General features: G+C 40.9%; 1 protein-coding gene across 3 annotated transcripts in view; it reads left to right on the plus strand.

Moving 5' to 3' along the window:
* The first annotated feature begins 151 nt into the window (after nucleotides 1-151).
* LOC124721219 (glutathione hydrolase 7-like) overlaps nucleotides 152-12,001 on the plus strand; it is an 87,238-nt gene continuing 75,388 nt past the window's right edge. For all 3 annotated transcript variants that reach the window (XM_047246071.1, XM_047246073.1, XM_047246072.1), the window contains exons 1-2: nucleotides 152-310; nucleotides 2,504-2,748. In XM_047246071.1, coding sequence (XP_047102027.1) covers nucleotides 277-310; nucleotides 2,504-2,748 — 279 coding nt within the window. In that variant the 5' untranslated portion in view covers nucleotides 152-276. The remainder of the gene's footprint in view (nucleotides 311-2,503; nucleotides 2,749-12,001) is intronic.

Raw genomic sequence — 12,001 nt, forward strand, 5'->3', positions numbered from 1 at the left:
GCACCTTACACAAACCACCTGACTGGCCTATGTGGTGGCGACAGTTGCATGTGCAAGTTTTCGTTGCTTACTGAAACGGACTACACATCGTCAATCAAGCATCGTTGATACTATCTTTGGCATTCTCACTGCTCACTGTTATTTGGGAATATCTTTAATGGAAACGTCAAAATGTTAGGTGTTTGTAATTTTTTGAAAAAGTGATGGACAGGTGCTTTGGTTGTTGTATTCTTGGCAGTTAACACAAAGCTACCTCGTTTGTATTAGATATTCGTTATGGGGGACAGCAGTGCAGTTTTAAACGATTCAGGTATATATATTTCGACGTGAAAATTGTGTCGTTAAAGACTCGGTATGGTTTCAGTTCGTGAATACTGTTTATGAATCATATTGATACATGTACTGTTTTCAGTAAATCTCGGTATTTCTATTGTTTTAGAGTCGTAAACCATATGTGCATATTTGCTCCATATGGTATATAGTTTTTTAAGTTTCGTTTAACTTTAAGACAATGGTTACAGATATGCAGGGTTAGCTTATGGAATTAACAACTTGTAAGTCAGTATTTTCAGAAAATAAACCATATCAATGTGGCTATGAACCCTGTGTTTGTATGAAACTACTGATACTTGATGTTGTGGCAGGTTGTTCAAAGCAAGTTACGTTTGAAAACATCCCCTAAAATGTGGATTAGTTTTTTCATCTCACGATAGCTGAAAATTGAAATAATTCTTTGTTGTATTCCACAATGCATTCTAGTACGTTTCCACGTCGTTGACTACACAGGCTCGTGCACTATTTGCGTAAGCTCCAACTAAAAATATACATTGGTATAGCCAACCTGTGGCTAATGTATCTAACCAAAAGAATGCGGAAACTTGTACTTAGTAATTGAGCCAATATAATCCGGGGACATAATTCCGAGCGGGAGGGGAGAAATCACATATGGGGTTCCCCAAGGCTCAGTCATAGGTTCGCTATTGTTGCTCTCATACGTAAATAATGTTCGATCCAATATGGAACAAGCAGAATTAGTTCTTTTGCAGATGACACCTGTATTGTAATCAATCCAAGAATACATACAAAGACAGAAGAAGCGGTAAACTAAGTTCTTAAGTCTCATTGGTTTCCTGTAAATGGTCTCACCTCAATTTTTAAAAGACGCAACGTATTCAGTTCTGCACATCTAGGGGTACTACACCAATGATAAGTGTAACACGTGGTGGAGAAGTAATAAGTATGGTAGGAACTTCAAAATTGTTAGGTGTTCTAATTGATGAGAATTTAAACTGGAAAAAGAACAATTTGGAACTCCTCAAATAACTTAGTTCAGCCTTATTTGCACTTGGAATCATTGCAAATTTAGGGGAAGAGACAAATCCATAAGGTCACATATTTTCATTCAATAATGTCATATGGAACAATGTTTTGGGGTAACTCATCTTTAAGGAAGAAAGTCTTCATTACTCAAAAAAGTGGTATAAGACTATGTGGTGCTCACCCACAGTTGACTTGTAGACATCTGTTTAAGGAGTTGGGCATTCTGACTACTGCTGTACAGTATATTCGTTCCCACATGACATTTGCTGTAAATAAGCCACTGAAATTCAAAGGGACAATGATACACATAATTACAATACCAGAAGGAAAAATGACATTCATTACACCACATTAAGGTTGTCTTCAGCACAAAAATGGGCGAACAGTGCTGCAACAGAAATTTTTGTTCACTTACCCAGTGATATAAAATGTCTTGACAGAGAGCAAAGTAAAATTTGAAGACAGACTTGAGAAGTTTCTCCTTGACAACTTCTTCTATTCCATAGAATAATTTTTATTATTGTAATGTGTAAAAGCTGCTGGGAAGGAACTACTAATTCACATCTTTTCCTTTTTCCTAAAAAAAGGAATATTTAGCATGTAACCATATGAACAAATTAATTTGCAACATGAGTAAAATGATCATTCCACATCATTACAATTTATCTTTCAAAATGATCGATGGAACATGAAACTAAGCAAATAGTAACAAAAACAGGAATTATATGACCCCAACTATTATCTTTTCAAATAGATAATGACTGTCCACCTTTTTGCCGGCAGTTTACTTTTGATGGTACATTTTTACAATGACATGGCTCACATCTCTTTGTGGTATGACAGTAGTGCATTTACATTCACTGACATTACTTTCATGCCCAAAGTATCATGAAATAATTATTGATCTTGACTTACTAATTATATTCATCTTCTCCAACCTGTCAAATGCTCACACCTGGAGTTGGCAAACAGAATTGCAGTTTTTACATAAAAAAAAAGAATAATTCAGCCTATATTTGTCAGTGACAGTCACTGGCACACCTAAGACGAGAAACTAAACATTCCATATTTTGTCTGTAGACTTCCTCTGAAAATTCATCTTAGCCTGTGTGTGTGTGTGTGTGTGTGTGTGTGTGTGTGTGTGTTTAATTTTTGAGATACTCATTTTTGTTTTTTCAAGCAGGTTGCATAAAATCTGGAGGTGTTACAACCATATCTGGGCCGTATGTGAGTCCAGAACAAACCGAATCATTCCCACTGAAGCACCATATCTATGAAAGACATAAAAGAATCTCTTGGAGATGTCATTTTTGTTCAGAAACTGATGAGAACGGGGGAAGCCTACGTGTTATAATTACATGCTTTTTTACACTTACTCTTGCTGTGGCAATAGCATTAGCTGCCCAAATTCACTTTGGTGATTATCAGGTATGCAACTCTGTATTTCAAATTTATGTAGGCTACTGTACTCTGTTTTTTATTTATTTTTTTGAAGGGGAATTTAAACTAAGCCAATACTTTGATTGGACCATCTTCGCATTAGGTAAATTGTAATCATAAACTTGATTTAAATTCTGTGTATTCACTAGGCTTGCCTCTGAGAATGTGACACTGAAGAGCTACCAAATATCATTTAGTACATAGGAGTTGCTAGATGCTGTCACTACTTTGTTAAATGAAATGGCCTTTTTAACTCTTGGGTGTTATGTGGACAGTACATCGTGGCAGTTGGTCGCGACCGTAAACAAACAAGAATTTAGATTGCCCGAGGGCAGAGCAGTGGTGTGGGGGAATAAGCCCCACCTCCCTCTTGAAGGGCTGTCATCCTACATCCATATTCTGTGGTTCCATGAAAGCAGAACTGACATAAGTCATAGGGGTCGCTGATTCCTTTTGTCGTGAGAAACACATTTGAATCCTTTTATGCACCAGGATTAGTCTCTCCACTCATTTCAAAATGAGAAAAGAAAACAAGCAATCAACAACACAAAATAAATTGGGGTACACAAAACATTTGGTAGTGGCTGCAGTGCAGTTGGTTGCTGCGGTTGGCGGTGGTAACTCAGGCCCAACCTCTAACCGGTATCTTATGCAACCGTAGTTCGAAACACTCCCCATCTGTAACTGCCATGGTATAGTGTCCACATAATACTGCTCCCAGGTGTTTTACAACAAATAATAATAATAATAATTAGTAAGATCAAAGATACTGAGGATTTGTACTTGAAATAGTATGTATTGGGTTTTTTATAATTATTGGAGACTGAATACTCAATAACCATATGGTACCTCAATTCTTTAATTCAATATAGATTCAACTTGCTGGAAGCTTAACACTAAATTTGGTCATTTGCAGCTGACTGAACCTATAAGAATAAGAACAATTTCGTAGTTTATGAACGGTGACTGTGCAAGTTAAATAGTGCAGCTTTTCACAGTGAGGGTAAACAGGAAACAAGAAAAAAATGACAGGCTGTGAAAAAAAAACTGTAAAGCAAAACATTTAAAAAAAGGAAAACTACAACATGTGGTAACAAAAAAGCCCACTAATGGTGCTGAAATTTCAGCGAATAATGTATGGGTAATAGAAGGAAAAAGAAACTGTGTTCTGTTCATGGTGGACATCTTCCAAAAACTAATTTAAATAAATGATGTAGGTAAATTATGAAACTTTTATATAAAACACCCCTGAAAAAATACAAACACCTACTGCAGTATATAGCGCTGCTGAAAAGTATAACACATGAAAACCTGCTGTCAATATATCTACCACAAGTGATTTAACACCGGATTTCTTCTCAGTGGAGCTGTATTACACTGCATCTGAAACAGAAAACCAACAGCAGAAACATTCTTTGCAAAGACAAATAGCATAGATTGTACATCAGCTAACAGAATCAAAAGAACTCTACAATAAAGGCCTATTAACCCTGTAAGCTAATATATTCATTTACACCTGTCAGCATGAGAGATTGTTTTAACTTTGCTCTAAAAGCTGTTTTTTTTATGTTGGCATTGCATGATAAAGAATGTCTTCAAAGTGGCTCACATGGGATGTGGGTTGAGGGACCCACAGTTGTGAGTACTGTAACTGTGGTAATGAGAGTTTGTTTACAGGTCACCAAGTCTAGCTCTTGTCATCAACACGCATTTGTGTATGGTCCATTCACATTAATGTGAGCCCCTGCAAAAGCCTGAATAAGCAACTTTTACAGTGTGGGACTTGCAGGTAGAGTATCAGCAAGGTTCTGGAAGGTACCAACAGGGATGACGAGCCAGTGTGGGACTTGCAGGAAGAGTATCAGCAAGGAACTGGAAGATACCTACAGGGGTGACGAGCCATGCTGACTCCAGTGCTGTGGCCATCTGAACTAGGTTTCTCAGTTGAGGATCTATGGCGCAAGCAGCCCAATCGAGGTAGTCCCGCAGATTGTTGACTGGATTTAAATCCAGGAAGTTTGGTGGCCAGGGGAACACAATGAACTCATCCTGGCATTCTTTAAACCACACGTGTATTCTGCCAGGTTTGTAACATGTTGCACTTTCTTTCTGATAGATGCCATCATGTCAAGGAAAAAACAAACTACATGTAGGGGTGAACATGGTCCCCAAGGATATATACATACTTTTGCTGATCCATTGTGCCTGCTGTAATACAATATCATCCACGGAATGCCACGAGAACATTCCCCAGACCATAATGCTCCATTCTCAGACCTGGGCCCTTCTGGCAATTGTTGTAGGGTGATTGCTTTCAGACATTTCATGCTGTACACGCCAATGACCATCTGTCCAGTGGAGCATTAAGCATGATTTATCTGAGAGGGCTGCCTGTCACCACTTGGTGAACATCAAGTTGCGGTACTGGTGTGCAAATTCCAACCTTTGTCACCAATGAACAGCAGTCGGCATGGGTGCATGAACCAGGCACCTACTGTGAAGGCCTATGACAAGCTATATATATCCTCCACTGTTAATACTGCCATCTGTGGGTGCTTATTGTACGTTGATGTTGAACATAGCTGGTGGTCACATTAATGTGATGGAACTGTGTGTATCTAAAAGGAGCAGAGCTGCACAACAAGATTCGAATGGTGCTTTTGTGTAATGTAAGAATTTCATTTAATCTGTTGTTAATTTTACACCACAAAACTATTCTATAGGCTACAAGGGACTGGAAGTAACCAAAATAAGCCAATCTAGTATCATCTGAGGAGCAAACTTTAGAAATAATTCTCAGACAAGACATCCAGAACTGAGTCTCTGGGAGAGTTTAGTTACATGGTCTTTCCTATTTGTCTTGTTTAACATATATTCCTAAAGGTTTTGTGCATCATACCCTTTCTAACTCATTTCCACCCAGTACCAGATGAAGAATCATCTTACCAAATTGTATGTAGTTTGTTTCCTTCACATCAAATGTTAGCCTGTTGTCATTGAATAATGAATTGAAGGACTTAAGGACATGTTCAGTTGTAGAGGACAGATTCCTTAACACCACTCTCTATTACACTATACACTAGTTTCATCTGCAAACGACCTTGGCTGCAGTCTCTCTCTCTCTCTCTCTCTCTCTCTCTCTCTCTCTGTGTGTGTGTGTGTGTGTGTGTGTGTCTTGCATCAGGTACTAATATGATTTTACAATTAGCATTAGCTGATGTAACCTCCCCAAACTGTAATCATATTTTACAGATATGATTGAAATCACTGGTTTTCTATACCTTTTATTTCCATTGCTTCCAACTTATCTGAAAGAATTTCATGACTAATCGCATTGAAAGCTGTAGAAAGATCGAAATTAATTACAACAACACTATTGTTGTGATTACTGTCTCAACGGACAACTGAAAGGTGTTTGATTTGACGAGCTACTTTTAAGTCAGCAGTGTGGAGGCAGGAATACAATCCCAATATATGTTTCATTTCAGCTGACAATAATGGCCTGATCCTAGCAGTATCATGAAGAGTCATCAATGATTACCCACATAACCAGTGCTGACCAGTAATAATATACGTAGGAACACAAATCCCATTAATCACATCTCTGTCTCGCCCAAGGTGGACTCTGGAAAAGGCTGATTGGCCTTAATTCTCTACATGACAAGACAGATCCTTAGGCTGATTACCTTTTACCAGCAGAATCCACAAAAAATTTTGCCGGCGCCATAATTACACCTGCCAAAAACTTTATACCAAGAGGCTACTGAAAACAGTACATATCTGGTTGGTCCCAAAACAGTGAGGACCTGTACCAAGACTTCCTCAAAAATGGTGATCATTAAATAGTAGATTAACTAACACACAGTCCAGCTGTGGTGTGATGGCAAAAGTGGATGGAAACAGTAAAAAGCCTGAATTTTTCAGCCATAGAGTTGACAAGCATGAACATTATCAAGGAATCTTGGAAGGGGAGCCTCAACACAAAGGAAGACAACAGTTAATCCTTTTACCATTCTTCACATCTAGTAGCGACATCCAGAGAATCAAAATACAAAGCAAATCCAGTCAGTGTGAAATGATAACTCAGAACCCTAAAAACTGAAGCCACAGAAACCAAACAATTCCATCCCTTCACTTGTGGAGAAATCTCAACAGCACTTAAACACGTAGGACCAAGAAAAGCTCCAGGATTTGACAATATCAATTGTGAATTCCTAATAAACTGTGGTAAATATGCAAACTATGAAAGGCTCATTTCTTCACAGACATTATGCAAACAGGAAATATATCACAAGAATTTAAATTGTGGGAGATATCGCAATATTTAAATGTGGCAAACCAGTTGACTGCCCTAAGAGACCAATAAAACTACTATCTGTGACACATAAGCTACTAGAATGGCTTACCCATAAAGGAATCAGTTCCAAATTGCTTGAAGCACCCTTAATTCAACAAGGAAGCTTCTGGCCAAACTGAATGTGCAAAGATCAAGTTCTGTTAATCACTATCTACATTGAAGCAGGATTTCAAAGAAAACTTAAAACTACAGCTGTTTTCATTGACTCGTCATTGGACATTGTGGAGAGGAGACATTGATTTGCAAGCTTCTTCACGTAATTGTTTGTAAACCAATCTCTCGCATAAACAACAATGTACTAAACAACTGGCTGTTCCCAGTAGTCATAGAATCCAGTATCAGTGCCAAAAGAAAATTCAGTATACCAAAGGGATCAGCCTGTGCTCCACTTCTCTGCACATTGCAGATACCCAAAAAACAAAACAAAGGAATTTCAGGTACACCGGCAATTGGGTACTTGCAACAAGGTGTTGCTCAGTTGAGAATCGGAAGAAACAACAAGAACCTAGATGTAGTGTGAAAGCACTTCTGTAAATAGAGGCTCCAACCCAACACATCCAAAATAGAGATTTCCTGCTTCCACATGAATAATAAACTCACCAAAAAAACTCAATATACGTTTTGCAAACACTTCACTTACTCTCAGTGAAACATCTATGTACTAGGGGGTAATCCTTTAAAGAACTCTATCTTTCCGAGAGCATCTAACAAAAACAGCAAAAATAATTTAAAACCTTTGTAGTGCAGTGAGGGAAGCATTGTCATCCTCCCTACATTCTCCTGCTATGGCTCTTGTCTTCTCAACTGCTAAATGTTGTACCCCAGTATGACTAAATAGCCCATATGTACGAAAGATAAATGACCAACCAAAAAATGCCAAGAGAATGATTGTGGTGTTATCGTATCAAAACCTATGGAAAGGCTACCAATACTAAGCCACATTCCACTCCCTTAACTATGTTGCATGAATGTTCTCTCAAATGAATTCAAAAGGATCACAGACATTAAAAACCTGCCAATCCAGCAAGACGCTCATGATGCAAACCATAAACAACACCGCTCTAGATGACCACCAACAATGGCAGCAAGGGTGACTCCCTCTGGTGGTTTGGCGGCTAGAATAGACCTGAGGTATTCCTGCCTGTCGTAAGAGGCCGCTAAAAGGAGTCTCCTGCTTTTCAGTCATATGAGTCATGGTCCCCTTCTAGGGTTTGACCTCCACATTTTCAAAATTTTTCAGAAGTGCGATGCCTTACATGTCGCATCATATATTCACTCTGTGCTGAGACCTTGTGCACATATTATTGTCATAGCTCTGCAACTCCACTCGTAATCCAGCTATTTGGGCAAGGACACCTTATGGGGTGCATCATTTACATCCATGTCTGCTCTCCTCTTCTACGCCCATGATAATGATGGCTCTTTTCACACCCGATATCCAGTGCGGTAGCCAGTCCCTCATGTAGGGGTCATCGGGTATCCTCGTGGTTGTAGCCCCCTGGCAACACAGGTATCACACTGCTGATGCCTGAGCTGCAAACTCCCCATGCATGCTAAGGAGTGCCAAGGAGTAGATGCCTGTCCTCATTGGGCATCAGGACTCCCTCAACAGCCATCATGCCAGGTGGCTTTTGCTGTGGATGGGTGGTGCCCGCAGGGAGAGCCCCTGATCAGGGCAAATGAGCCGCAAGAAGCAAACCAAGTCATCTTTTACTGGTTGGCAGATGGCCCCAGTAGTCTCTAAGAAGGGAAGGATAGAGATCAATGCTGAGAAGTATGACGCCAAATCATTCCACTCCCTAACTACACTATGAGAGGAACGCAGGGCTAGAGAAACAAGAGAGCCATATTCACCTCGGTACTTAGTTTGCGGCAGAATAGATGGGATTCCTTTCTGGCTGCAAAGCCTCCCTTTTTTTGTTGAGAACCCTGGAGGATAAATTTTGGGAAGTGGCAGCTTTGTGCAAAATGAGACATGGGTCAGTCCTGATTCAGAAAGCGTCCCCAGCCCAGTCATGGGCGTTACTTGACTGTGACAAGCAGGCTGATATTCTCATTTCAGTCACTCCCCATAATTGCCTAAACATGGTCCAGGGGATTAGTTTTCATCAAGACCTCCTACTGCAGTCCAAAGACAACCTATGTGCTAATTAGAACAATGGGGTGTTCACATCATCTGGCACGTCTATAGGGAACCTAGAGATAATAGGGTTGCTACCGGTGCCTTCATCTTGACCTTTGAGGGTGATTTGTTACCTGAAAGATCAAGGTGATGGTATACTGATGTGATGTAAAATCATACGTTCCTCCCCCTATGCGGTGCTTTAAGTACTGGAAATTTGGGCAATTCCATTGCCTTATGTAGAGACTGCGGACGCCCATTGCATCCTGCTGTTTGTACAGTGGGCTCTCATGGGCACCCAACTACATCCCCCCCCCCCCTCCCCTCTCCTTGGTGTTTGGTGGCAAAGTATCCACTTTGGGAGCGTTCTTCGATGCCTGAGTCACGCCGAGTGGGGTGCAGATCACCCTACATTGTTGCAGCTGTACAAAGCCCTTGTACAGTCCCATATTAAGTATGGGAGCCTGGCATATGGTTCAGCATCGCCATCAGTATTGTGGATGTTGGACCCTATACGACATTGTGGAGTTAGACTAACAACGGGAGCTTTCTGAATGAGCCCTGTGTATAGTGCATTCATGGAAGCTGGGGTTCCGCCATTGCAGATCTGGCAACAACAGTAGCTTGCCAATTATACCGCACACATTCACAGCTGACTTAAACATCCTAATTACCATCTCCTTTCCCTGACATGGCAGTCCATCTCCCACAATGGTGGCCCAGATTGGGGATTACAATTGCAGTCCGTATCTGAGCCCTTTCTCACTGAACTCGAGTCTTTCTCTCTGCCACCCCTCCTTTGGGTCCATTCATGTACACCTCCGTCATACATACCTCGACCACAGCTTTGTCAGGACATACCATAAGTCGCAAAGACTCAGTTTATCTTGCAGCCCTCCGCCGCCTGTTTCTCTCTATTCTTGATAGGTCCCAGATTTCAGAGGTAGTTTACACAGATGTCTTGATGGTTGAGGGCTATGTGGGATTCACGTATGCTCATACAGGACATACTGAGCAGCCATCTTGCTAGATGGCTGCAGTGTTTTCACTGCAGATCTGGGAGCCATCTCTCGCACTCTTGAGCATATCTGTTACTGCGCCAGGGAGTCCTTCCTCATTTGTAGTGACTCCTCGAGCACCTTACGAGCTCTCGACCAGTGGTATCCTTGCCATCCGTAGGTGATCGCGATCTAAGAGTCTGTTTACTTCCTCGAACGGTGTGGGCAGCTAGTGGTCTTCGTATTGACCCCGGGACGTGTCAGAATCCTGGGAAATGAACTTGACGACAGGCTACTTGCAAACTGAGCCTGGAGATTGGCGTATCGAAATCTGATCTTCGATTGTCATTATGCTGCAAGGTTTTTGGGGTCTGGAATACAGAATGGCACTTCCTGACTTTGCCAAAAGTGAATGTGTGGAGGTCCTCTATGGAAGCCCCTCACAAGGACTTTGCGATTTCCACATCGGCCGTACTTGGCTGAGTCACAGTCACCACCTACATCACAAGGACTCACCTCACCTCAGCGTCACTGTGATTCACAGTTGACAGTGGTCCACATCTTGTTGGACTGTCCAAATGTAGCTGCCCTGCGGCGGACTTCTAATCTCCCTGATGTCCTCCCTTCGCTTTTTGGTGACAATGCCTCAGTGGCTAACATAGTTTTTAAGTTTTATCCGTGAAGGGGGTTTTATCATTCTATTTAAGGATGGGTGCTGTACTCTCATCTTTCAGGCCCTCACCCTATCTACATTTTAACCCTTCCTTGCTTCTCCTGTTGCTGTCTGTTTGAATAGTTGTTCATCCCTTCATCTTCTGTGTTTCCGTTGCCTCGTATTTTTAGGCTGGCAATTTTAGTGTGTTTCAGAGTGGCTGGCTGATCCTTTTTTTATTCTTGTGATCAGCCAGCCAAGACCATCTGCTATATTGTTTTAACACCTATTACCACTTTTTCCTTTTCAATTTTGGCTTGATACTTTTGTTTTCTACTTCAGTGTGGTTACACACAGTTTTACGTATTTTGTTCCTCTCCCAGATTTGAAGGGATAGGATTACTTTGGGGTATGGTTTTAATTTGAGACCTGTGTGACTGAAGAAAAAGAGACTGATAACCTTTCAGTTTAGTCCCTTTAATCGCTAATCCAGCCAACCAAGAGTCATTGTTGAGGATGAGTTCATCTTTACTAATGCTTGGACTTGAGAGTTGACTGGACAACAAAATGACAATGTGATGTGTATCACCCTAAAACCACTGTGATTTGCCTTTCCACACATAACATGGCCACTACTAAAAGGAATGGGAACCCAACATGTTAGACGTGTACATTTTTTATATAAACAGGATAAGCAGTCATCCCCAGTTTGTGATTGTGGAGAACCACAGACAATCAGACATGCCACAGAAGAATGGCCCACATCATTGTATTATGGTAAACCAGAAGACTGCCTGCCAGTGACTCCAAAGTTGATAGATTACGTGAATGCTCTACATGTTTGTTTATAAGATTTTATGTTGGAAATATTATGCTGAAAGTGATTTCTGTTATGATGAGATGCTGGGATATAATGTATTGGTTCCTTGGTCTCCCCCCCCCCCCCCCCTCCTCCCTCCTGCTGCCCCCCACCCTACTTGAATTTATGATCATAACAAACTAGAAAATGCCAGAAATTTACACCAAGTGCATATTGTATACACTACTGTTTAGAGGGGAAACTAAATATGACACAATATGACAGATACTAATACGAGAGGCCTAGTACACAC

This window comes from Schistocerca piceifrons, chromosome X (assembly GCF_021461385.2).
Source record: "Schistocerca piceifrons isolate TAMUIC-IGC-003096 chromosome X, iqSchPice1.1, whole genome shotgun sequence".
NCBI classification, from domain to species: domain Eukaryota; kingdom Metazoa; phylum Arthropoda; class Insecta; order Orthoptera; family Acrididae; genus Schistocerca; species Schistocerca piceifrons.